The following is a 27,789-nucleotide window of genomic DNA, read 5'->3' on the forward strand; positions in this document are numbered from 1 at the left end:
GCGGCTTGTGTTCGCTGGAGTAAACACTGGCTCCTCCTTCACGGTGTGACAGGCGGACACGCTGAACGCTCGCCTCGCATTTTCCCCTCCCGTCCACTTCTCCGACTCCCAGGCATTTTATCTCTGTTCTCCGGGTCCACATGTTGAAGCCTCCCAGGTGAGTTGACGTATTGATTTGTTAGCTTGCTTTTGGTTATGGAGTGTTCGCTAACTGCATCGCGTGGGATTTGCCTTTTTCACGAATGTTTGAATTCTTGGTTTCGTTTGTCAGTGACACCTGTCTGTTACGCTCCCCTAAAAGGTAAGAGAGGATGCAGCGGAAATAAACTATTGCTGTCATTCTTCCATTAACGCGACTGAACCACCGTCAACCTGCGTTAATCGCAAACTGCCATCTAAGCCACGCTGATCCACGGCAAACGCCATTTAGTGGGTGCCTCAAACGCCACATTTTAGACTTTAAAGTTGGCGTTCGTGTTCGAGCTCTGGGTTTATTGGTTCAATGGTGGCTGTCAAGCTCACCGCTGAGAGGTCAGAGTTCAAACGTCAGCATCCTTGGCGGGGTGTGCTGCTGGCCGCGTTGCGTTCAAGTCCATGAAAAGTTGCACGACGCAGCAGAGCATAGCAGTCTCCTTCCAAAATGGAGGATATTTCATCTTCAGAAATGACAAAAATAACTTATTACATATTTAGACATATTTTATATATATTTTTTGAGGAAATCACAATTATTTTTGCATATTGGCATGCATTAAAAGCACCTGCTAGCTACTTTAGCTGGAAATAGTCCAAGTTAGCCGGAGCTGCTGTTTACAGTCTTGATTCTGCAGCCTTCCAGTACTTCAATACTGAAGTACTGTCACCCTATTGTCATGTTTATTTAGTTATTTTAAAAATAACTTCACCCTGGAGTCCCGGTGGACTTCCCTCTCTGTATCTGTGATGCTTCTTCTTCTCCTTCTTCTGGGAATTGTATTCTGGCTGTCTGGGAAGAATGGTGGAAGATAATGAGGTGCCATGAAGTAAACAAAGAATCGGAGACAAGAGCAAGGATTTTTGATTGCTCGAGTTGAATATTTTGTTGTTGTTTTTGTGTCACTCTGCGTACATCAACGTGTACATCAATGTGTACTTCAATGTGTACATCAATGTGTACTTCAATGCAACAACAGGATTGGTGGGGGGATGCTCACTTTTCATTGAACAGTTTGTGCATATGTTTTTTTTCCCCTTGTGTGTCCTTTCTTCCTCGCTAACGTTGGACTTGTGCAAAGGGCAAATTGCCACGTGGGGGAGGCTGTACGCTAAATTAATGAGATGTAAAAGTGTGGCCTTGATCCTCAAATGGCCTTTGTTTTTTTAGTGTGTTATTTTGCTGCATCTGCTGTCAACTTCAATTAAGGGCGACACTTTCTCAGACGGCGGCTGATGGAAGTGGCTGGCTGTGCTAATCAAAGGCAAAAATGTCAACCGCATTCATCTCGCACACGCATGCTAAAGCACGTCGGGCTGCGTGGCGTCAGCTTACCACGAGCACATCTGTACTTGCATCTGATAGGCCGCCCAACGTTAATCCTCCATCTTGGATGCTTGCTTGTTGACATGCAAACACTCAAGGTGTTCTAGCAGATGATTTGAGTAATGAGTTTAATGGTAGCAGTGGTATGAAGGTGTCAAACCAGGAGCATGCAAGCACACGGAAGAGGTGTGTCACTTCCTGCCTGGGGCCTTCTGTTGGATATTGAAAGTGAGGCACGTGGATTATGGAAAAGTGGAATAACCAATGTTGACTAGTAAGTTTTGAGGTGTATAGATATTGTCCTACTCACCAGCAAACACACATCTATACGCGTCTTGTCTATTTATAGTGCCTATATAAAAGGGGGAGGAGTCATCAACAATCCTTACAGTTATGACGTATGATGGGCCGAGGATGTGATTGATTCATCCCTGTAAGAAAATCCACCGTCTCCGCTCTCCATGACTTTTACCCGGTGACCTTGTGCTCGGGGGATTTTCATCAACGAGTAAACACTTTGACTTTGCAAGTGTGTGTGGAAAACCCTCTGGACACGACCCTAAATCCACACTGGTGTCCATATGGTTAATTAAGGGAATACCGTGTGTGTGTGTGTGTTGCTAATTGCAGCACCATTTGCTCAGGCAACATGTTTTCCCAGCAGGAACGAAGGCTGTCATGAATGGCGCCAAAGTCTTTTATGTGTCTCGCCACAGACAACAGATCCACACGATGACACTTTATTAGGTACACCTAATGAGGTCCAATAGAAGAGCTATCCTAAGATAAGCCATCTGTTTGGCTCTTCTGATGAATGGCATTCCTTTTGTTTACCTTTTTTTTTTTTGGAGGGGGGGGGCACACTTTTATCTTCCCATTAAAAGGTACACTCAGTCAACACAAACGTGCAGAGGGAAGAGGCTCAATGCAGACAGGAAGGGAACTGGATCATCGTCCGCCATTCTCCCTGGAGAAAGGAAACACCTCAGCCTCCTTTTGACATCCTTTTTTATGTCTGCAGGATATTTTGCACGATTAATTACATGTAATTAATCGTGGCGCCGACCCGCTCCAAAATAAAAGCCGCCACACATTCATACCTATGGACAATTTGGAGTCTCCAATTAACCTAGCATGTTTTTGGAATGTAGTGGGAGGGGCCACTGCTAGGGTGCAAATTGGGTAATTTGTTTCAGAATTGGACGAAGACAAAAACGTCCTGTCCACACAGCCCCCGTCCTGCCACTGTTGTATTGCTTGAACCGTTCTGTCAAGTTTTTAGTTGTACAAAGCAAGTTACAGAAATGCCTTGGGTCTCTTAGCAGGATCTCATTAGCATAGACGAGTCCAGGTTCAGGTCCTGGATGGTGGCCCTCTCTTACTTTGGTCCATCACTTCAGTGCACCTTCAGTCCCACGTAGAGGCAGAACTCCCACAGAGCCGCTTGATTGTTTTCAACCGCCCCAGGCCCGGGTTCGGTAGCTTGATACCACCGCTCACCATCATGGTGGGTGTTTTTTTTTGTTTTGTTTTTTATAAGCCTTGCCGCAGACATCCTCCTTTATGTGCTAAACCACAGCCTTCCTGCTGATGTGATGCATCTTGTAATGTACTAATAGAATACGCACGGAGTGTCATTGAACGTCACCTTTGGTGTCAGCACACGAGATCTGGCCTTGTCCCCGTCCACTCGGATCAGTTTCAGATCCTGCTGACTTTAATGTTCTGCAGCAAAGGCGTGTGTTGCATCGAAGCAGCCGCAGCATCTGTCCCCCGCCGTGGATCAGACCATTAGCGTTTAAAAACCAAGTGTTCCTTTCACAGCCTTAGCGAGGTTGATTGTATGCCTTGACGTGTCTCCTCATCACAGCCAATGTCCTTTTGGACTTCCAGACGTAAAACTCAACACTAGGGTCCTGAAGTGGATTATGTTGGGACGTCTCAGCCTGTTACCCTTAGACCTAAATGCTGCAGTGTTAAACCCCACGGTGTCCACTTCGCTCCTGTGGTCTATTTTTCTTATTTTTCTAGAATAAACTTTGTGTCTTGTTCTAACTGAGGCATTTTCTTTGCCTGTGACAAGCGTGTGGTTTGGCTTTTCAGCGTGTGGTGTCACAAACTAGAACTTAGCGCTCGGGTTGGGCATCGTTTGAGTTTGACTGATTCCGATTCTGGTTCCTTGATTCTTGATTCAGAGGTTTTCGTCTTTGAAACGTACGTATGCTTTTTGGGCTAATGCCGGAAGCTACAACTTGTCGCCCAGTTGAACAATTGATGCCCCGCCTATGTTTTGTTTTAGGCCTGACATTTAGTGATGTGTGTGTCACTCAAACAGTGCAGGCAGCCTGTTGCACTCCTCCTCCATAACGACTAACACCTTTTTCGACAGAGACGCAACCTATTAAACGCGTGTGTAAACGTGCAATAAAAAGCTTTTAAAGTCATCTGGATTGAATGAAGACGAAGCGTCTGTCGGGACGAGATCGGCCGCTGCTGACGTTGACAGCAATCAATAAAAGTTGAATTAAAGCTAATTAAACGGCAGCGGTTTAAGCAGCACCGTGGGCGAGCTCCCTCGGCTCGGCTCGTCTGGTAAGATGATTGGCAGCCTCAACCCGAACCCTCCACCCCCGTCCTCAGCAGTTTAACCGCAATGGCATCGCTAACCCAACCCAAGAGACGAGATGTCCTACTTGGTCCACTGATGATAACGTAGGTGATGCGGGGTCACCATGGCAACAGCCAAGATGTACTAGATTACAGATTACAAAACGTCCCATCATGAGGATTTGGGGGTTGCTGGTTTTATTTTTGTTTAAGGTGAAATAAGCACATATTGTCACTTTAAAGCCGTTACATACATCAGCAGCTACTCTGGATCCAGTTGTAACTTTCAAAGTCCTGTCTGATGTCTGATTTTTGGGGGGTTGGTGGGCTTCTGCGGCGCCCCCGCCCACCCGCCCGTATGCCGCCGCTTATACAATCTCAGCTGACCTTGTTCGAAATGAGTCCTCCTTTTGTTGTCAGTTGCAGGGGAACAAAAAGCGCCATTGTCTCCAACTGCTGCGGTACAAACTAATCTGCATCTGTGTGGCGTTGACTCGCCGCCTCGGGATTGGTTTCATCCAGATTGGGCATTAATGACAGTCTAATCCGTGCACCCCCCCCGCGCCCCCTCCCTCCTCTGACATGGTATCGCTTTGTTCCATTCTTGTCGCCGACTGTGAAAGTGAACAGGGTTTGCGTAAGGCTTACATGTCAAGAGGGATGTCATCTCCCGTTCAGATTGAGGTCCTGGCGTAGGCACGATGACGCAAGCAGCCCGCCGTGTGCGTCGGCGTTCACTGTTGGATCCAGCCGGCTCCCACCTGACGGAGCTACTTTTGGTCGCGCTGGGTCACGCCTCACAGTTTGGCGGGTAACGTGGGGGACACGGCATCTGATCTTCGTTGTTCCGCTCGGGGGCAAAGATTTGAGTGGAAATTGTCCCAATATTCATCAACAGCCACCCAATTGAAGCCCCTTCCTGCAGCTGCTTATCTCCTCCGAGCTTTGCACATTTTGTTTACGATGATGCATGACGCTAATCATCATGACAGGTTGCACAAGTGTGTCTTACAGCCTTGTTGGTAGCCTGCTCTGCTAGCTGCTAGGCTAATGCTATCCCTTCATATCACTTGCTTTGTTTCAGCGCTTTTACAAAATGATGCCGTTTCTCACAAAACTGCAAAAATGATGACTAAGTGCTGTCCAATTCCTGCACTTTTAAAATACTTTTTAAAATACTTTTTTTTTTCCATATCTCTGCTCCAACCCCCCCGTGGCCTGCATTCAGGCGTTTCTTTGGTCATGCATTTACTCATCAACAAGCGGCTTGCGGCTTGGAGCGTGCCTCCACAAGTCCTGCCTGATTGTGCCACGAAAACATGGCATGGACACACTCATTGGTTAACACACCCTCTGTGAAATATGTCAGCCAGGGATGTCGAAAAGGCAGCCTGCAGGCCATTTTTTGGCGGGGCGTGAACGGTACATTGTAGGAACAGAATATACAATTAAAGTGGAGTACTAAAAAGTACTAAAAAAAGCCTGAAAATAGACATTTTGCCCAAACAATGCCCCATTAGTGATGTAATAAGATGTGATGTGATATCAGGGTTAGGTTAGGGTTGACTAACTAGTACTAGGTTAGTACTTGTGTGTACTGGGTGTTGTATGTATGTATGTATGTATGTATGTATGTACTACGTATGGTACATTCATATCATACACACCGTAGTCACATGGCGATGTAGGCCTTATGATGCAACTGTGTTAGGTGGTGCTTTATGGTGTTATGATGGGCTGTCCAAAAGGGTTGGGCGATATGGACCTTACCATATATCACTATATTTTTGGGATGTATCGCGATATGACAATATTAAACTACATAACATTTGAATTCTTGTATAAAAATCTACAAACTTAAAGTCATATAATCAAATACATTTATTAATTCATTTTCTACCACTTATCCTCACGAGGGTCACGGGGGTGCTGGAGCCTATCCCAGCTGTCTTCAGATCCACCCTAGGCTGGTGGCCAGCCAATCACAGGACACATATAGACAGGATAGGCACAGATTCTGGAAGAACTAGAAAGCTTTCTGTGCTGGTTATTGTGTGTAGCTGCTCTTTAGGAGTGTGACTGAAAGACAAGTTTAGTCTCATAACAACTACACAGGATGCACAAGTTGATGCAACTTCCCCATGCGCAAAACCAGCATTGCAGCATCCCGTCTGCGAGAGGCACCACAAAAAGCAGCACCTAACAACAACTCGGGAAAAATATTGATCAAAACCCTGCAAATAAATCATCAGCACGCAAATAAATCTGTTCACGCGCTGGAATTGATCACGGCGGCGTCGCAGCAGTCGGCGTCATCTGGAATCAGCGATGTCAGGCTTGTATGAGAGGAAAACCAATGGTGTTCAGTCATCCGTCAGCTGCCGCGGACGCCACACTCGCAGAATTGACAATTTCCTGCCACTTGTCGGGGACGGAGCGCTCCCCCAAAATCGTGAAAACGATTTGTTTTGAGGAATTTCTGTTCGTGAAAAGTCCATCGGAGTCCTCAAGGTTGCGCCGATCCTTTTTAGTCCTTTCCATGTTACACTCGACACTCGACAATTACCCAGCATGCTGTGTCTAGTATTTATGGACTATTTACATGGCGGCTTCCTGGAAACATGGTAAGGGATGGGGGGGGGTTGATGGCGAGATGAAAGTATTTACTTGAGTACACAGGCCGGCCTGTAGGTGTGGTTAAGTCATGCCTTTTGAGGAAGAAGCACAAAGATGATTTGAGATCTTTATTTAAGGTGTGGCCGCTGAACTGTTAGTGTTGTGTTTTGCTTTCATTTCTCCTTTGTCGGCCCCACTAACTTCCCATCGTGTGCTCCCAACATTCCTTGAGGCACGTATGCATTCGCTAGGATGACACGTGTGTGTGCCTGAAGTAAATATATCCTTTGGGCAAGTTCTGACATGTTTGAGATTTTTTTAAAAACAAGAAGTGTGTTGTACCATCACCTCGTGACTTCAACCTTGGCTGAGCATCTTTTAACTGGATGACATTTCATCAAGAGTCCTTGAACTGGACTGGAGCCATAATCCGTGGAAGTGGGAACATCGGTTTAGCATTAAGGCTGATAAGAAGGCTTTTGTGTATTTAATGATACGGCTTTGTACAAGGTTTGTAGCTTTCTATACAAGACTCTGCCGAATTAAAATCTTATATCGTTATATCGTGATACATCCCAAATCTATCATGATATAGGCTAATGGGGTTTAATGAGTTGTAATTTAATAAGGATGCAGCAGGAGCTTTACTTTCACTTTGAAGTGAAATACCAGCAAACTCTCCGATGATGCAACAAAAAGTAGCTACATTTGTCGCTAATCGCTAATGGCTGGCCATCAGTCCAGGGTGTACCCCGCCTCTCGCCCGAAGACAGCTGGGATAGGCTCCAGCAGCCCCGCTAGCCTTGTGAGGATAAGCGGTAGAAAAGTTGCCAACACTGGATGGTCATGAGTGATGAGTGAACCTTCAAGATACGAGAGAACAGTACAAATCCAGACTATGTCGATATGAATGATATCAATTTTACAGACAAAGATGCAGTGCTTAAATGTATCATAGGTATTCGGCTCTTTGGGATGACATGTAGATGAAGACCATCATAAAAATGGAGCACTTGTATATCAGCGTGGGCGGCTTGACTTGACTTTCCAATGACGGGTCCTCTGTGATGTTCTGTTCCTAATAAAATGGGAGTCCCAAATACTTGGAGTCACACCCACTGTAAATGTTCTAGGTCATAGTTCCCAAATATGCGTTTATAGCGAGCCATTTCCTCCACCCCCACCCTAATCTGGCTTAGCGTGCCGCTCAGCTGAGCTGGGCCACTAAGCAAAGCAAAGGTTGACATCTGTGTTTGTGCAACGGCACATGACAGGAAGATGGGACTCCAACTCACAACTTTTTGTCCGGGTGCAGTTTTTCATGTGTTTACTACTCAGCACACACGGCTGAATTAGTTGGAAGTTCCATTTTAATTCCTTAGCTCGAAGACTAGCTTTGTTCAAATGTAAACAAATCATTATGTCTGTCTGGCTAATTTCATACAACTAGTGGAGCTACAAACCGTACACACACACACACACACACACACACACACACACACGCACGGATACAGGATGTGATCCGCTGTTTCTCTTCCTGCTTCTGAGTCAGCTCGGACAAAGGCGTGAGGGTAAAATTCCCCCCGAGTGACGGGGCGTTTGGAAGCGAGCTCCCGGCTTCCAGCCCATCTGACCTTTCCTCCAGCGACGGGTCATAAACTGCAAGCATTGTTCATATCCCAGCGCCTCCTTTTCATGGGAATACGGTGTCTCTAGCACAGACACATCCAAGCTCGAGACATGCCGGAAAACACACAGACTGAGACGTCCACAGGGCTTTGGAAGTTCAGCGTGTGGGTGTACTAAATACAGTACTTCATACAGTACTTCTTCCATGACTTTGACTGCCTGCCTGTCTGCCTGCGTCTGAACTCGCTCCAATATTTTTTGTCCTGGAATAGCAGAATATTAATTAAGCAGATGCAGCTCAAGCGTTGTAGGGAATCCTGCTTGCACTGGTGTTTCATCTTCAGCGCCTTGGGGAAGGATGTGGAGGAGGAGGATGGGGAAGACTGAAAGAGGCACCGGGGGGGCAGGGGGGGATGGGATTGGAAGATGGAAGGTTGGGCCTTTTGTTGACTGTGTTATTTACACTTGTTGTTTTTTTTTTGAGGGGGGGGGGGGGGTATGGATTCCTGGAGAGCTAAATCCAATGCTGCCAATCCAATCTGAAACTACTGTTACTGTAGACGTATTGTAACGTTATCCTTTTACACCCCAGGGAACCTCACTCCGTTACTATCATTGTGTCCATGTTGTATCCTTAATTGATTGATTAAGGCGCGTTATGGAAAGCAGTCCCTATTACTCGGGTAACCAAGATTTTAGAAATGTCTACCCATTGTACCGTAATAATAATATTCACTAGCTACAGTTTCTGACCCGTTGAAGGTTATTACGATGAAAGAGTGTGAAGTGCAATGGAGAGAAGTTACCAGACTTAACTGTTCCAGGGAATCAAACGCCATTCATGTGCTGTATGTTAGTTTAAAAAAAAAGTACTACTGAATAAATTATGCCGTTTTACTGTTGAATATGGATTTCTAAGCAAATTTTACACATTTTTTTTTACCCGGATAACCAAAATTAACCAAAATTAGAAATGGCTCCCCTTATGATGTAACATGATTGTGCCACAATAAAATAAGCATGCTAATATTTCATTGAGAGAAGTTACTTTGGACTTATTGTTATGCTAACTTTGCTATGCTAATTCCATCCACGTTCTGTGTGTCTGTATCTTGGAAGTATTGCAATATGTTAGTGACATAGAACTAACATGGAACCAAAATAGTTGACTCCTGATACTAGGAAGCTGCGTTCCAAGTGTTTGCTTTGGATGCTTCTGTTGTAGGTATTGCAGTATGTATGTATGTATATGTATATCTATTGTTTTTTGGGGTGGCAAGTTATGGTCCCAAAATGGGAGATTTTCTAATCCAATACGAGGTTAACCAGAATATTCCAAACAGCTTCCCATAATACACGGTGCATTCGCACAATAATAAAACAGCAGTCTATCTCATGAAGTGGTAGTGTGGTAGTAAACAGGATGCGATGAGGGGAAAGGAAGTAAGCAGAAAACTAAAGGAAGCGACCTTGAGCACGGGTGACAGACCCTGGTCTCAGGGTAATAGTCGTCGCCTGAGCTTATTACCCAAAAGGGGGCCACAGTCGGGGATGACATCACACATTATGATGGGTGTCATGACAACCATCACGACAACAATTGGAGTACCGTGATTCGGAAAAATATTCTATTATTGTTTGTCTATTAATGTAGCGAAACAACCCAAACACAACAACAACAAACAACCCGGATGAGCGGAGGAGAATGGAATGGAATGGAATGGATTATATACGGTATAAAATGGAACCAAAGTGTGGCGCAGGGGCCCTCTGTGGAATTTGGCACATAAAATAGGATAATAAGTCATGTGACCTCACAACAACACGGCTGCGTGTAACTGTACATATTTTATCCATGAGTCAATTCCAGTCCACCACTTGGGATTTGTTGTCTGTGGGCCGCCGTGTGAGTTGTTTTGCGGTGACAATGATGTTTCTGAGGGGTCAAAGGGCACGCCTGGATACAGAGATGTGCTGGAGTGATGCGGGCATTAGATACTGACGAGATGGCTCTTTGGGGGGAAGTGACATCGCTTCCTCTTTTCATTCCAGCTGTGTGTGTGTGTGTGTGTGTGTGTGTACCACTGTGTGTGTGTGTGTGTACCACTGTGTGTGTGTGTGTGTGTGTGGATGTGTACACTCTGGCAGCTTATCTCTTTTAAACGGATTTGTTGGGCCACTCACAGATCTTGGTTTGATGCTCTAATCTGATTGACCACAACCCCGGAGTGAAGGAGGAGTCCAAGTCTGCGTGTGTTTGTCACCTTGGTGTCACGTCCGTCTGCAGCCCAGCTCACAGAGTCAACAGCTGGTTGACATTTTTTACTCCAGATGCCAACCTGGAGACCACATGTGTTGCCATGGCAATAAGGCGTTTGGTGCAGCCAAAATGGGAATGCCTAATTCGGTTGCAGATGCTATCGGTGTTTAAAACGGCCAACATGACAATGCCGGGAGATAAAAGTGCAGCTCATCTGCCATTATTATTAGACCCCCCCCCCCCCCCCCCCAAAAAAAACACTTTTTGCCTCCTTTTGTTCTTCTCTTATTTAAGTCATTTTCTAACCTTGTTGTTAACAAGGATCTATTATGCTCATGTTTCAGATATGGACTCCTATAGAGCAACTCCACACAATAACCAGCACAGATAGCTTTGTAGATCTTCCAGAATCTGCACCTTTGCTTCCAGCTGTATTTCCTTGGATTTCCAAAACGTTCTGTTTTAATTCGTTCCATCCACAGCCCGCCTCCAGGCATGCCCATTCCGCTGTCAGTCACACCCCCAAGCGTTCCCAAAGGCTTCCGGACTACTGCTGAACCACACTTTCTAATTTTGTCGGTATAGGAGTTGATAATGAATGAATAAAACCTTTGGAAAGTCGTTAGGAGCTCCTGGTAGTTCAAGCCAATTAACAGGCAGTGGGCTGCAAATGGTGGTTCCGACACCCCCGGTACACTTTACTATGAAAGTCTTTTATATATTTGTAATGGGCTTTTCTCATCCCCTTTGCTAGTGTTTTGCTCATGGGCTGCTTAGACGGCATTAGGTCCTATTATATGATTTATTATTGATATCTGATGCTATTGCAGCATTCCATAATGAGGTTGTCCTGGGAATCCTCAAGCGCGACACCTTCTTTATTGCGAGGCAGAGTTGTAGCAGCCTACCGAGACGGAGAGAGTGGGAGAGCACCCCCCCCCCCCAACCCCCGCCTTGTATATACGCCGCTCCTGTACAGAGCGTCGCCATGGCAACCGCTTGGCACGCTCCCTCATGCGTTGTTGGGGTTTTGACAGGTGTATTTGCAAAGGAGCTGCAACGAGGAGCGCCATCCTGCTTGTGTTTCAACTACTTCAGAAGTTTACACTCAGGCGACATTTGCTGGATTTGGTTGTTTTTTTCCAGGTGCGCCTCCCATCACGCACACACACCTCCTCTCTGGGAGCGGGGATTATATATCAGATGGCACCAGGCGCGGCTTTTGTGTGGCGTGGCTCTGCTTTCTGGGCTGCAAACAGACTTCCGGGATCAAATGAAATATGATGATAATGACACAGAGGGAGGCTTTGCTTCAAAACTGGGCTACCAATCTGGGCTAGGGATTTCTTTAAACTACAGTGAGGGGTCACCCTGAATAAAAGTCATTTAAGCTTTATGCAGGAAATAAAACAACAAACTTGTTGTCCTCGCCGCATTTACGTTGTGACAACGTCATCGCTGTCTTTTTTTACGAAGGTCCCCCTGAGCCAAACGACATAATTATGCAGCGACGCTAACCCACAGCCTCCTTCTCCAAAACGCATTCTCTTATTTTCATCACACATTCTTCCTGATTATTGTGCATGCTGGAAGAAAATAACTATGATTTTTATAACATTATTGCACTTATTTATTGCACTCGTCATTTCAATATGTATGAATGAGTTAGAAAGTGCATACAAATATCAAACTTTTCATGACTGAACCAGAAGAAAGACACTGGGCAAAAGGAGTCCAAGACAAAAACATCTTGATGATCAGTTTTCTTGAATTGTCTTAGTGCTATCATGCTAGTTACATCATGCTGGTTACCCCCGACCCCCAACAGGCTCAGGCATTCACATATCGTCATATGGTTATTTTTAATATGCATGGGATTACCACAACTGGAAAACCTTACATCTCCATTTTGATAGGATTGTCTAACAATATGGTCTTTGTGTGTTTTAAATGTGAAGGTAGTGGACGTCCCCAAAGGGCTTGGAGAGCTGCTTCTCCACTTGGAAGTCCATGTGACCAGTGGCGTCTGCCAGCGTCATGTGACCCATGCTACAATGGACGTCATGATCGGCACACTTTGATTGGCATCAGCACTCATGCAGGTAAGTTTAAAAAAAATGAATAAATAAAATATAGCCCTTAATCACAAAAGGGTCTCAAAGAATCCAGTATTGATATAACAAAGGTTGGCTTTAGGGAGTCAGAACAGCGTCTCTTCTTTGCAAAGAACTGAACAAAGAACTGGGAATGTCGTAGTTAGTACTAACCCCCCCCCCCCCCCCCCCCCCCCCCCCCCCCCCCCCAAAACTGTTGCGTAATAACACTGCATTCCCCATTATTAGAGTTTACAGTATTGTTTTATTATCCTGGTGTTTTTCCATGATTAAGGACCAAAATTAGAGACAGACAAAAAAGAGCACGATGAAGCAATTTTTTTTTTTTTTTTACTGGACCGACTTTTCCTGTCTGAGCCCCTTGTGACTTTTTTTAAATAGCCCTTCTGTGTCACTTTATGACTTATGAAGACGTGCAAACGTGATAAAATGAGGACAAAGGGAACATGCATTAGTTAGACGCTGACACCGCCAACACGGAAGTAAAGGACAAGGACACTCAGTGTGTGTGTGCGCGTGTGTGTGTGTGCACGTGTGTGTGTGTGCGCACGTGCATGCGCGTGTGTAGGCGTGTGTGTGCTGGTCTCGCTCCCATTTCCCATCCAGAGCAGAACGCTACAGGAAGGCCCGGCTTCTGGTTGGCTGCAAAGGAAAGGAAGCGTAGAGCAGATGGGGGCCAACGTGTACTTACACATGTACCAACATAAACACACGCACGCATGTTGCTGCCCTACAATACATCATGTCTAATTTAAAAGTGGAATTGGGTTTTTTTCACTTTGTTTTTGAGTTGCGTTAGTTCTGATTTGATGAGTGTCTTCTCCCACAGAAGATTCACTTCCTGTATGTACATAGATATGTAAATGTCATTGGCTGTACTACATATTCATATTCATATTCATATGCATACAGCGTACCACATAATCGTCTATCAACCCGGCGGGTGACGCTCTGTTTCTGCCAATAATTATTTTTTTAAAATGTCTTTTGTGTTCAAACTTTTGTGTGTCTGGAATGGATTCATTGCATTGACATTATTTTCCATGGGACCATTTGCTTTGGTTAGAGTCCTTTTTGGTTTGAGTTGAACCTTCTGGAACAGATTAAATATAATAACAGATTAATAACCTTAACCAAGGCGTCCCTGTACTGATATCTGGACTCTCCTGGATGACGATAAGAGAGCAGAGAGGACCTTGTTCATCATGGCCATGTCGTGTCCATGGCAACAGGGATTGTTTGCCTTAAAGTCATGTGACCCTCGCCGACTGCAGTCTGGCGAGGACGAGTGCAGAGGTGGCAGACACTTCAACCATTTTTCTTCTTGTGGAAGGATCCCTCCACTCCTCCTCTCATCCTCTCATCCTCGCTGCATGCTTCCTTCTCTTGTCCCTGTCCCCTCCTCTCCGACCCGGTCCCCACGTCTCGTCCTCCTCCTCCTCCTCCTCCTCCTCCTCCTCCTCCTCCTCTTCAAGAATCAAGCTCCTTTTTGTTCGACCGCAGCGGCGCTTATCACTCGTTTCTCCACTGCCCCCCCCCCCCCCCCTTCCCGCCGTCTCTTCAGACTTCTTTCTAGGAATGAAAGCAGAACTGTTATTCTGACGGATGTTTGCTGATCCTGTAGGATCCTGTAGTACTACTGCCTACTAACATGAGTACTTTGCCCACTTGAAGATGGAAACATATACCATAAATACTGACTGCACACGATGGCAGTAGCTGCATTTCAAGTATTGTTTCCAATTAATAATTGCCTCTAATTGGAGCATTCTCTCCGGGTATTTTCCTTCCACATTTCAGAAATATGCATGCCAGGTTCATTGGAGACACAAACTTGTCCTTAGTAGTGAATGCTTGTTTCCACCTCTCACCCTTAGACAGCTTGGATAGGCTCCAGCATAGTCACGATGCTTGTGGACAAGCAATAAATATACAGATATATGGTTGGGTAAAGCATATAAATAATCAGCAAATAATAAGCAGCCCGAAGACAGCTGGGATAGGCTCCAGCATAGTCACGATGCTTGTGGACAAGCAATAAATATACAGATATATGGTTGGGTAAAGCATATAAATAATCAGCAAATAATAAGCAGCCCGAAGACAGCTGGGATAGGCTCCAGCATAGTCACGATGCTTGTGGACAAGCAATAAATATACGGATATATGGTTGGGTAAAGCATATAAATAATAATCAGCAAATAATAAGCAGCCCGAAGACAGCTGGGATAGGCTCCAGCATAGCCACGATCCTTGTGGACAAGCAATGAATATACAGATATATGGTTGGGTAAAGCATATAAATAATCAGCAAATAATAAGCAGCCCGAAGACAGCTGGGATAGGCTCCAGCACCGCAACCGTTGTGAGGATAAGCGAATGAATAATGAGCCGACTCGGCTTTAACACTGCATGTAAATTCAATGCGTCGCCTGTTAATTTCATGTCCAAAGCCTGCTAGCAAATGGCTGATCTATACGTTAAGCAGGCTAAAAACATTAGCATAAAATAGACATTCTTGCCAGTTGTATGAAATATAAATGTTGTTGGGGAAACACATGAGGATTTTTTCGTGTTATGCAAACATTAAACAGCTTCAAGTGGTACACATTTCTCCACTTTTCAGAGGTGCTGAACTTTGCACACGTTCCCTTGCTCCTCTTGTGGCTTCTCTCTTGACTCCCGCAGTAAAACCTAGTTGTTGCTGCGATTAATCACAGAGTCCTCACTGATAATAAGATGTGTCACTTCACCACTTAGGGCAATTTTCAACTCAGCTGCCGTGCATTTGCGCTGCGCTGCGCTGCGCTGCGCTGCACTGCGCTATACCTTTAGTCTCACACTCCTGAGCATTGTGCCGCCTCTGAATAATTGAAGATTTAGAGAGGGGAAAATACCCGGCATGTGAGAGATGGATGCCTCAATGTTGACGTGTCGGCAGGTCTATGAGGCCTGAAGGACATGACCCGGACTTGGAGGTTGTGGATGATGGACCACAAACAAAACGATTACGGGCATGCAGTGAATCCCTGCTGCTGCGTTTGTGGCTGCGTGTGAGCTTTGGTGGCTCTGCATGTGGCTTGTCAGCAGATTGGCTGCATGTAACGTGCATCTGTGGATGACAAATTGCAATTAAAGATGAAAACCCACACTACACACTTGCCAGCTAACTATCAATATGCACGCTAAATACATCCTCCGTGTGTCTATGCTGATTGAGAGCAGCTCCAAATATGGCCGCAATGTATTTTAAGAGGATTATTCATCATCAGCCTCTTATTTGCTCCTGTTCTGTTGTTTTTAACTAATAAGTACGAGCGCTAATGGCATTAGCATGTTGTTTCATTTGTTTCTTCACACGTTCACACAAATTAGCACGTGTGCCGACACGTTTTCTTAGAGGTTGTCGTACTGGAGTCGGCTAGACTGCAGTTCTGTAGCTCGTACTGCAGAGTGCTACCCAGAGGGGTCTCCAAGGTCATTAGCGCCACCACAGAGTCCAAACCCTGGGAAGGAAGGATTGATTAATGACGAAGTGAGGGAGCGCAGGAGGGGTGCGCCCCAGATTGGAGCAGTACACACTTGTACATGCAGCAGAGTGCTGCAGTATTACTACAAGTTCTGTGCCGTTACCTCTAAATAGTTTCTTTTGGCTTTTCCCTGATTACGGAGTCTTTTGATCTGCATCATTTATATTTCCGATGCCCTTCCTGACCAATGCCAATGAGGCTTACTAGTGGTGATTCGAACCCGGGGCATCCAAAGTCCAGAACACTAACCACTATGGCTGCTTATGGAATAAAGTACATTTAGGTTAGTTTGGGAAGTTGTTGTTTCGGCTTTTAGGATAAACTAATGAGTCCAAGAGACAAATGTCCACTAATACTAAGTAGGGGGCAAAAAGGACATTAAACTGTAGTTTTCCTCCAGGCAGGTTGCAGATGGAAGTGTCCTAAAGGGTAAACAGTCTAGCTAGCACACAATGTACCCCCCCCCCCCCCCCCCCCCACCATTTTCCAAATTCCCCAGCTGATGTATGTGACGAGACAGAGAGTGACTGTGTGCTCCCGGAGAAACGCCATTCAGCTGCACTGACAACGCTTGTCTGCAAGGAAGACGCCAACACCAGTCAGCACCGCAGTTTTTTTTTTTGGGGGGGGGTTTGATTATCGCAGCCGTTGTGAGGAGCTGCTTAGGGGATCATTAAGTCACTTTAGATTTCTTTTTAATGAAGCATGTAAAAAAAAAAAGCAAGCTAAGCAATGGATCAGCGTTCTTGTTTAGGACTTGTGGTATTTTGGAGGACAAAAAGGGTTTGATTACTTTGGAAGCACAGCAGGACAGCCAGCTCTTGGTTTTGCTTGTGTCCAGTCGTCATGGACGGTCGTCCCTCGTTTATCACGGTTAATTGGTTCTAGACTACAATTTCCACTGGGTAATGGTTCCAGGATGCTCTCAGTCAAGACATCTGCTTGCTGTGGTGTCCATGTCTTTGTTTCCTCCTTGTGGCCATTACAACATCGGTTCTGTTGCTGCTGTGTTGTCATTTGAAAATGATAAATTGCAAAATGCAAAATTTTGAAGTGTAAGTTGACTCTAGGGGTGTTATTTAATCTCTAGAGGGCTCTAATAATGGTAAATAAAATAGTTGCTGTGCTCTAACAATGAAAATAGTCCATTTCTAAATCGGGATTGGGTACCTTGTGGAAATGCACTTATCACGGTCAGGTCTGGAACCAATTAAGTGCGATAAATAAATAAATACTGTATATGAGTTTGCACATTTTGGAAATAACTTCTCTGCAATTACCTTGCGCTTCCAATAAATAAGATAAATAAATGAGAGCATTTTTTCCAGGATGAATGTCGGCTTAAAGGATGAATGTTAACGTTGGCCAATTGGATGTAAGCAGCGGCGCTATTTCACCATTCAAAACATCCTTTAACCATTAAAAACCCTTTTATTGCGAGTAGATTGTGACCTGCGTGACCTCACACATGACTCCCCACCATGGCAGCCCTTTGCCTCTCAGGCCGTCTGGTCGGGATAATAACCTTCCCCGAATCCGCCAGCCAAAATGTCTCCTATCAGGAAGCAAAGACGTCTCCCATGACCTATTTCCATTATGGCTGACGGCTGGTGACTGTCCGCTGAGAGCTAAATGGAGAGAGGACAATGCTCAGGCTGGATCCTCCATAGCGATCTGCCCACGTCTGTCTGACCTGAGCTAAACCATGACGATGCTAACATCCTCATCACTTCACCCTGCAATACAGGGAAACATTCGTGGGGCGAAGTCGGTGCTTCTGAAATAATAGGGTGGTCCCCCTGGGGGGAGGTCACAGGGACCTGTCGGGGGGGGGCTCTAGAAGCAGTAAGCTAAGGAGATGCTTTATTAATAGCTGTATTGGATCTGTTCTTCACAAAGACAAGTGGTCCTGGAGAGACGCCCAATGGGTCACATGGGGGGGGGGGGGGGTGTGTTTAATAACAACACATGAAATGATGCGGAACGGCCTGAGAACATCTTGTGGCTTCCCCTGGGAGCCATGTGCAGGTCAGAGCTTGAAACGTGGAGTCTGAGAGGGAGCGAGGGAGAGAGGGAGGACATATGGACCCAAAGTCTGGGTTTGGTAGAACGGACAAATAAAACTGTTGGGAAAGAAGTTGTTGGGTCAGTCAGGTAAGTAGGACACGCAGGCAGACGTGATAGGTGGAGGTGATACAGAGGAGTCAGGAAGTGGGGAGGACAAAGACTCCTGGGGTGGGGATAGAAAGGAAGGCAGGTGAGGGGGACACTAGTAGGGGTAGATGGGTAAGTATGAGGAACAAACTGATAGATATTTTGGTAGGTCCATGAAGATGTGGATGGGTAGGATGGAAGGACAGAAGAATTAGCAGTGGAAGTGGATTAGCAGATAGCAGGGGGTGAAGTAGGTACCTTTGGTGGGAGGGACAGTTGGACAGAGTCGATCTAGTTGGGGGACACAAGACCAGGGTTAGATTCCTGGATAGACGGGGAGTTAATACCCAGCCTTGTGATGTTCCTCCAGGAGACGTACAGAAGACGAGATGAGGAAGGAGAGATGGTAGGGAGGTGATGGGCTCAATCCCACCCCCTCTCCCTCATTACAATTCCGTCATCAGTCTTCCCAGCAGGGTCTCGACATCTCAACATGTCACGCTTTATTAATGGCCCCCCCAGACACCCCCCCCCCCCCCCCCCCCGCCCCCACACACACCCAGCCAGCTCCAAGCGTGTGGACGTTAGAGGACGCTGCAGCAGGGTGCAACACAAGCCTGCTCATTGATTCTATCCACTTAGCCCCCGTCTTCTTTCTGCATTGCGCAGCTGCAGCAGCATCAAACACCTGCAGCCTTGAGGTGACGCAGTGGCGCCTCTTGACTTTTTTGTGTGCTTTAAAAAAAAAGCAAACAAACACAATGAAACCTCTCAAGGTCTATTGGTTTGGTTTAGCAGCCCTCACGATAGAGGTGCTTTAACCAGGTGGTGCCTTATGCCCATGAGCAAAGAATCCTACTGGCATATTTGGTTATTAGTATGCTTTATGTATGGAACACCCTGTGGTAATGTAGTACCATCTAAAGGAACAATGAAGTATCATTTCAAATGTCATATTTTCTCAATGAAAGCATGGAATCACGAAGACAGGCTTCATTGTAAACAGCTTGCAATAGTGCCCCCGTGTGGATTCCTGTGCCATTACACTGCGCGCCATGACCATGATTGCTGATTGGCATGAATGAAGAGGAGGATATGAGTGTGTTGCTCCATTGTGGCTCCGTTTGCACAATGAGCACATTCCTAAAATGAACAAAAAGCCGTCGTTCCTTCGTAAAAGATTCTTGTGCTTCCTGAATGGAGGTATTCTCATGCGACGCCGCGTTCCCATGATGCATAAACAAAATTCAATATCTGTCTCCATGTTGTTTTCCCTCCGCAGTCACACAACACAATGGTGCCTCTTCTGTTTTTGGTGGCAAGCACAACAACATCCAATTCCAGCAGCAATGGGAACCATACACGAGGTAGGACGCTCATCGCTTTGCCCTCAGACGTGATTATGATGCATCTGCACTGTGATAATAACTCCTTATGATTCCAACACAATCCACCACTGGCCAGTATTTTACCGCTTATTGTGTGTCCGTATGAATGCAGCGGCCAGGCAGCCATCCTGGGAGCCCCTCAAACGGGGCCCATGCTTATCTCTGTTGGCTAAATAGTGCTACATACGGCTGCGATGTAGTAGTAGTTGTACTACAGTTGTACTGTAGTTGTACTATATATGCATTGCCAGCCTTGACACCACTTCCTGCTTGTCCTGCTGCCCTCTGACCCTGCCTCCCCGTCCTTCTCAGAGGGCGTCACGTCCACCAGCCATCACGTCCTTCCCACCATGCTGGTTCTTTCTCTGCTGCTGCTCATCATCACTCTGCTGGCCTGGTACTTCCTCAGGTAATGATCGCTCTCTTCTCAACCTGGGGGGGGTGGCCTCACATAGTTCTGTGTACACAGAACACAGCAGAAACAGCGGATACTGTATATCATTAACTCATTCAATCCCGTTAGTGGAACATGCATGAACTTCACACAGATAGCCAATAGCAACATTTTAAAGCGCCTGCAGAGGTAGATCAAGCTGCTGGACGCTGAGCACTCATGATACCCCAATGTAGCTTTGTGGAGATCAAAAAAAAACAAACATCAGGAGGTTGACAGCTCTTTATGTTTTTTGACCCGGCTCTGATTGGAGACCCTGGGGGTTATTTGTTTTTGTTGCCTGGCAACCATAGTTTGGACTGTAGAGATGCAGGTTATATGTACACCAAAAAACATAAGTTCTGTGTACAGGTTCATATGATACTTAAAAACATTTCCTGACGAGTTCATCAAGTGGAACTAGAAAATGATTGAGTCCCATCAGGAATATTCCTGCAAAGTCCAGCAGTGTCACGTCACACATTGTGTTTTTAAAACGACAACAACATGAACACACAAGAGTTAGTTGCGCTCCTCCTCCTCCTCCTCCTCCTCCTCCTCCCGCTTGATCCTGGGAGCGCTCAGTTTGGCTCAGAGCCAGAATGTGAGGCGGAGCTCCGGGTGACAAAACACTTCCTCCTCCAGTCGCCGAGGCGGAGCCCGGTCAGGAAGCGGCGCTAGTTGCCTCCCTCTGCCGCTGGTCTCAGTGAGACGCGTGAAGAGGAGGTGACGGCGAGGAGCGAGGCCAGTCAGACAGCAGCAACACAACTGACCTTATTGACCCAAACACCATCTCTCATGAGAAAGACTAACTTCTCCAGCTTCACGTGGTGCGTTGGTGCGCTTGGTTTGTGTTCCCTCACGTGTTCCCTCACGTGTCACATGTCATGTGTTGTTCTTTGACAGGTTAAAGAAGCAGAGGAAAGCGGCGGTCACCACGGTGGACAAAAAGATACCCAATGGCATCCTGGAGGAACAAGGTAGCGATCGTGCCAACATGTCGCCCACTTGGTTACAATCAACCCACACCGCTTGGTTGTGGTCGCCCTTTACTTCCTGTGTGCGACGTGAGAACGATCTCACAGTCTGGTGTTTTTTATTCTCACTATTTCATTTCAACAAGTATTCCATCATACTCCTTTAACATGTCTAGTACTGTTTCTAATATTCTGCTCATAGTTTTGTATTTGTTGTTCTTTCTAGATCAGCAGACTGTGGTCCTGCTGCCCAGATCCGCTTCGGCCTCCAAGCACTACCCCCCCGTTGCCGTGGAGAACCTTGAGGAGGAATACAGGCTGCGCTCGGCCGACGATGGCAAGCTCTTTCGCGAGGAATACAACGTAAGGATCCTCCTCTTCAAAATCCGGAATTTAAGGCCGTGCTTCGCAGGTCGGGAAAACAGGAAGGAAAAAAAGTAGACCAGAAGTATCAATAACTTGTGCGCTGATGTTCCCACTTTGGGAAAACTACTGACAACTTTTTGTATGACTCGCATGAAAAGTACCCCCCCCCCCTTCTGATTCAGCATCCATAGCTGCTATGATGCAGCTTACACTATGACTGTACTGTATTCTTATTTAGGTTGACAGAATAGAGGAAGTCCCGTGCATTTAATAACCAAGTATGCAGGGGAGGAAATGACTCAACACTTGTCTTGGTGTCCCACAGTGTCTGCCAGGGGGGCATGCCCACGGGACGTACGAGGAGGCCAACAAGGACAACAACAAGGACAAGAACAGATACCCCAACATCCTTCCCTGTGAGTGTTCTTCCAGGGTGGTTGCTTCCAGATCCGACCGTGACCGTCAATTTCTGCAAAGCAACATTTCTTATTTACAAATGAAAGTCAAAATAATTAGAGAAAATAAGGCATTTAGGACATAAATATTCTTGTGCGCTTGTGTGTTGCAAGAAAGTATATTCCAGATGTGTGGAGGACAGGAAGTGATATTGTGGGTTCAGTTGAGTTTATTCCAGGTTGAGTCTTCTTAATGCCCTATATTTGTATTTTAGTTCATTTAGCCATTTTTAGGCTTAATATAGTCAAAGAATAGTTACACTTTGGGTAATTATGTGCAATTTTTACTAACATTAGGATTTATTCCACTACGAAACAGCATGATTTATACATTTTTCATAAATAAGTAACAATTTCAAAGTAAAAATAAAAGTAATTTGTGATAAATAATACGTTTTTGTGGACTCAATCACAACCTTCACCCCCTCAGACGATCATTCCAGGGTGGTGCTGACTCAGCTGGACGGAGACCCCGCCTCCTCTGACTACGTTAACGCTTCCTACATCGACGTGAGTACTTGTTATCCCCCGCATTACGTGAAATAGGTACGGTAAATTCCGGAGTATAAGCTGCACCCACTAACTTTTGTACATACATAAGTTGCATACAACGTTCAAACATTTATAAGTCAGAAAAGTGGAAAAAAAAACAAGTTTTCTAACACTGAAGAATCCATTTAATAGGAGGACAGGCCGTATAGGAAATGATGGATAGCGCTGCAGAGTCGCCTGTGTCCACCAGAGGGAGCTAGAGGGCCCAGACGGAGGCTGACATTGCAGGGCCATATGAATGCCTTATGGGAAAACTTAATTGATTGAACTTATTGATCGTTCATGATTGGCTCCTGCTAAAGAGCTAACGTTCATCCCGAGAGGTGCTTATTTAAACAATTAGTGGTCGTTCTGAAGTAAAGATGTCACAAGATTAGAATTTAGTCATGAATGAACTGCACGCCACAGGGTTCGAAAGAGCGGATTATAGAGCGGAATTTACAGTCACTGAAATATCGTTACACAAATCAATAATTCCAACTTTGTCTCTACAGGGTTTCACACTTAAGAACAAATTCATAGCAGCACAAGGTATTTTTTTATCACATTTCTTTAATCAATGGATTGGATGCTAACCTTTTCCATGGCTGGCAGGTCCAAAAGAGGACACGGTCGCGGATTTCTGGAGGATGATTTGGGAGCAGAAAGTGGCCACCGTGGTCATGCTGACCAACCTGAAGGAGAGGAAAGAAGTGAGTGATTTAATGGACCATCACGTTTGGTCCACGGGCGATAATGATTGGCTAAGTGAGAGAGATCAATAAGAGAAGTGCCGGGGTGGGAATTAAATTTGGCGTATGAGATGCTGTCTCCCTGATGTGCAATAAAGTCCTGTACATTATTACTTAACATCTCTTTAATAAAGCGTCGTGTGAATCATCTCCCGTGCAGGACAAGTGCCAACAGTACTGGCCGGATCAGGGCTGCTGGACGTACGGGAATGTGCGTGTGGCGGTGGAGGACTTCACCGTCCTGGTGGATTACACCATACGCAAGTTCTGCATCCAATATGTGAGTTTTCCCACGCTTGCGTTGATCTTTCTGTGGTTAAAGAAGGCCATAAAGTGTGTCGGCACCGTAGCAATCCGCCGACGCCACCAAGACTCCACGGCTGGTGACGCAGCTCCACTTCACCAGCTGGCCCGATTTCGGCGTTCCCTTCTCACCCATCGGCATGCTCAAGTTCCTGAAGAAGGTCAAGGCGGTCAATCCGCCCTTTTGTGGGCCCATAGTGGTCCACTGCAGGTATGCCACGACACAAACACGCTCATGCATTCTCATTCTAAATAATACGCCCATAAAAAAGGGTAGTGACCACATTTCTACAACGGATTTTGTACCAAGATTTTCTTCACTTAGTAAATATTAAACATTATTAAATATTAAATATGAATGTCAGAATATTAGCAACTACTTTCTGTAAATACAGTAGAGTTACACATAATAGTACACATTTAGATTTGAATAGATGTGTTATTGTATGATTTATTATTGTATGTCTGTGCAGGTATACCCAATATTTGCTTTTCTCTTTGTGGGTCTTTTGCAGCGCCGGCGTGGGGCGGACTGGGACCTTCATCGTCATCGACGCCATGATCGACATGATGCACGCCAAGCAAAACGTGGACGTGTTTGGCTTCGTCTCCAAGATCCGAGAACAGCGCTCGCAGCTCATTCAGACAGACGTGCGTCCAGGGCTCCACTTTCCTCGGCGCTGCAATCATCTGGTGTAGTCCTTCACGTTGTTGTGTGGTCTTCAACCGTGCAGATGCAGTACTCGTTCATCTACCAGGCCCTGCTGGAGTACTACCTCTACGGAGACACGGAGCTGGACGTGTCGTCCCTGGAAGGACACCTGCACAAACTGCACAACACCTTCAACAGCGGGGACCGCCTCGGCCTGGAGGAGGAGTTCAAGGTAATCAGGAAGTAGCATGGTGGCTTTTATTGCAAAGTGAGCTAACATGCTAGTTTTGTGCTTCCTCAGAAACTGACAAACATGCGCATCATGAAGGAGAACATGAGAACGGGGAACCTCCCCGCCAACATGAAGAAGAACCGAGTTCTGCAGATCATTCCGTGTACGAGCAGCAGCTTGAACATCGACTCGGTTCCTCATCTGACATCTGTATTCATGACGCCGTGTCCTCCGCTTTCAGACGACTTCAACAGAGTCATCCTGTCCATGAGGAGGGGCCAGGAGTTCACCGACTACATCAATGCGTCCTTCATAGATGTAAGGACTCAATATATTCATAATCAAGTGTTATTTTTTCCAAGTACTATTTTAAAAATGTGCCACAAGCCAATAAAACACTATATGCATACCTTAAATGGCCTCCGGACCGCAGTATGGACACCAATGCTGTATGTAATCCAACACTGGAGACAGTTCCTTCTTACATCCGACAGAGGGTGCTGTTTCCTTCTTTTGGACACTATGGCTGTCCAGAAACGTGTCACAAAATTATGACGTATGGTTTTTTTTGGGGGGGGGGCAACAGATATATGTGACGATATATATGTTAGATTTTGTGTGATTTTTTTTTTTAGATTTTTTATTTTTTCTCTGCTATAAATGAATATTATCCCCCTGGTTTCCCAAGAGTTGTGCCTGGTAACAAGCGACTGCACTGAATGATCATATCATCTGGGCAGTTTGGGGTATTTATGTTGCTAAAATAAAAACTCTTAAACGATAAGAGAGAGTCATGTTGTTTTGGTTCACTGTTGACGTTTTTGTGGTATAAAAATCCGATTGATGTTTCATCAGGGCTACAGACAGAAAGACTACTTCATCGCCACGCAGGGTCCTCTGTCGCACACCGTGGAGGACTTTTGGAGGATGGTGTGGGAGTGGAAGTGTCACTCTATTGTCATGCTCACTGAGCTACAGGAGAGGGAGCAGGTACCCGCCCCCCCAACCTGCCATCTTTTTATCTCTTTGTGTTTATTTTTAAAGATGTGTTTGCAGGACAAGTGTTACCAGTATTGGCCGTCGGAGGCGTCGGACGCTTACGGAGACTACAGCGTGGAGATGAAGGGTGACGCCGTGTGCGATGCCTTCAGTCTACGAGACTTGGTACTCACCTTTGTCCCGGTAAGACCTCGTGTCACCTTAAACATGCGACCTGTCAGTCACGGTATTTGCCACTACTTGGCTCGCTCCGATAACAAAAATAGTCGCATGGTGAAAAGGGATGTTTATTTACTCAACTGCAGAGAGTGGCAGCCATTGTTGTACAAAATGGAGCTGCACTAGTATTGTCAAACACTTGCAATTGACTCTTCCCCTCCACAGGAGAAGCAGACGCGAGTGATCCGCCACTTCCACTTCCACGGCTGGCCCGAGGTGGGCATCCCGGCCGAGGGTAGGGGCATGATTGACATCATCGCGGCGGTGCAGCGGCAGCAGCAGCAATCTGGCAACCATCCTATTGTCGTACACTGCAGGTAAGCACGACAGACACTGACGGGATGTTGTGGTGGTTACTAAAGGTGTGTGTGTGTGTGTGTGTGTGTGTGTGTGTGGTCCACAGCGCCGGTGCTGGGCGGACCGGTACGTTCATTGCACTGAGCAACATCTTGGAGCGGGTCAAAGCGGAAGGCCTGCTGGACTTGTTCCAAACTGTGAAGAGTTTACGCATGCAGAGGCCTCACATGGTCCAGACTGTGGTGAGTAGTAGTGGGACACCACAACACTAAATCATGGCCTTTCTTACTTGGGGCTCCTTTTGTTCATCTGCAATTTTGGGTGGGATCCTCATTCTTTGGCTTCCCATCCAAATGTTGTTTAATAGTCTTGCCAATCTCATCCCGTATGGATTTTCCTGTACAAATTCTGGGACAGGGTTGGTTAGTCATGGCCCCCCGCCCCAGCTGCACACTTCAACGCTAACGTACATTTTAAACGATGTCGTGTGGATGATGGTACGTCTGTCCCTATTTCTGTCTCCACAGGAGCAGTACGACTTCTGCTACCGGGTGGTACAAGACTTTGTGGACATTTTCTCTGACTATGCCAACTTTAAATGAGCATATGTTTGCCTTACAAACATTTCTTCTTTATGAATGTGTGTGTGTTCCTTTTTCAAAATGATCTATTTTTTGCTATGCAGTTGTCCTAACACGAACTAAACCTCCATCCTGACTGTATTATGTATAAATATGAATACACACACATATACATATACACACACACACACACGTGCCCCCCCAGTGGAGAAGAATTGTACATAGAAAAAGTTAATTTATATTTTGCAGTATGTATGATAACGTTTTGTCAAGAAGCGTAGTGTTTTTTTCCAGTTTTGTTTCTGTATAATATTGTACTTTAAATGTCCTCCATGTCATATTTTTAAAATTCTATAAAGGTATTTATGTATGGAAAGCGACATTGAGTATTCGGGGATGGTTTCCACACACAAGAGGAATGTGTTTTTTCATTGAATGAACTGATCATTGAAATGGTTTCTCTGGTACGTTCCTTTCACCTTACCTCACGTAGCGGCACGCAGCCGGTTAAAGGTCACTGCGGGCGTGGACCATTGCTTGAGCGACTGCACACTGAAAAAGCACATAAGTCAGCCTTTTACCGCCCAAAACCTGCAATGCTCAAGAGTATACAGTATATATATATATCTATTCATTTGTGCCATATCACCTACTTTTTGTTTGTTTTTAAACTTCAACAGAGGAAACAAACCAAAACAATGTGAGACGCACGGGTTTGGTTTTAAGACCTGAAAAGCATTTTTCCCAGTGACGTTAGGGGGTGTCTTATTGTAAAGCTTCTACATGTAAAATAACCTTACAGCCACATTAAACCAAACTTTGTGACTTATTTCATGGAATTATTCATGAAGAAATGTCATTTATTTGTGTGTGTGTGTGTGTGTGTGTGTGTGTGTGCCCAAAGTCAGTTGGGATAGGCTCCAGCATATCTGCGACCCTCACGAGAATAAGCCGCATAGAAAATGACTTCTGTTTAAATGTATTTTTTTTCCAAGTAAGACATAATAGGGCAACCATAGGTGCACGCACGAATGTGTGTCATTGATACTTCTAAACACCAGAGGGCAGTGTTTGCTAGTTTGGCGCTAGTAGAATAGTTCTATTTGTTTTACTGTATTTCTTTTTTTAATCATTACTGTATCCATATTTAAATGATATAAAGAATCATACTGGCT

At 45.6% G+C, this 27,789-nt stretch overlaps 1 protein-coding gene across 2 annotated transcripts; it reads left to right on the plus strand.

Annotated features, from left to right (window-relative positions):
• ptprea (protein tyrosine phosphatase receptor type Ea) lies at positions 1 to 27,625 on the plus strand. Of its 2 annotated transcripts, XM_058062163.1 has the most exons (21): positions 1 to 157; positions 12,590 to 12,733; positions 19,712 to 19,796; positions 20,130 to 20,226; positions 21,157 to 21,230; positions 21,454 to 21,590; positions 21,919 to 22,009; positions 22,479 to 22,558; positions 23,095 to 23,131; positions 23,195 to 23,292; positions 23,492 to 23,611; positions 23,682 to 23,845; positions 24,150 to 24,285; positions 24,369 to 24,518; positions 24,588 to 24,681; positions 24,760 to 24,836; positions 25,374 to 25,508; positions 25,575 to 25,700; positions 25,902 to 26,053; positions 26,140 to 26,275; positions 26,561 to 27,624. In XM_058062163.1, the coding sequence occupies exons 2-21, from the start codon at positions 12,728 to 12,730 to the stop codon at positions 26,633 to 26,635; spliced, it is 2,070 nt and encodes a 689-aa protein (XP_057918146.1). In that variant the 5' UTR covers positions 1 to 157; positions 12,590 to 12,727; the 3' UTR covers positions 26,636 to 27,624. The 2 variants fall into 2 exon arrangements, with proteins under 2 accessions (XP_057918146.1, XP_057918147.1); XM_058062164.1 differs by lacking the exons at positions 1 to 157; positions 12,590 to 12,733; positions 19,712 to 19,796; positions 20,130 to 20,226 and adding an exon at positions 20,876 to 21,080 and having other exon boundaries at positions 26,561 to 27,625.
• Positions 27,626 to 27,789: the final 164 nt, after the last annotated feature.

This window comes from Doryrhamphus excisus, chromosome 22, assembly GCF_030265055.1.
Source record: "Doryrhamphus excisus isolate RoL2022-K1 chromosome 22, RoL_Dexc_1.0, whole genome shotgun sequence".
Lineage (NCBI taxonomy): Eukaryota > Metazoa > Chordata > Actinopteri > Syngnathiformes > Syngnathidae > Doryrhamphus > Doryrhamphus excisus.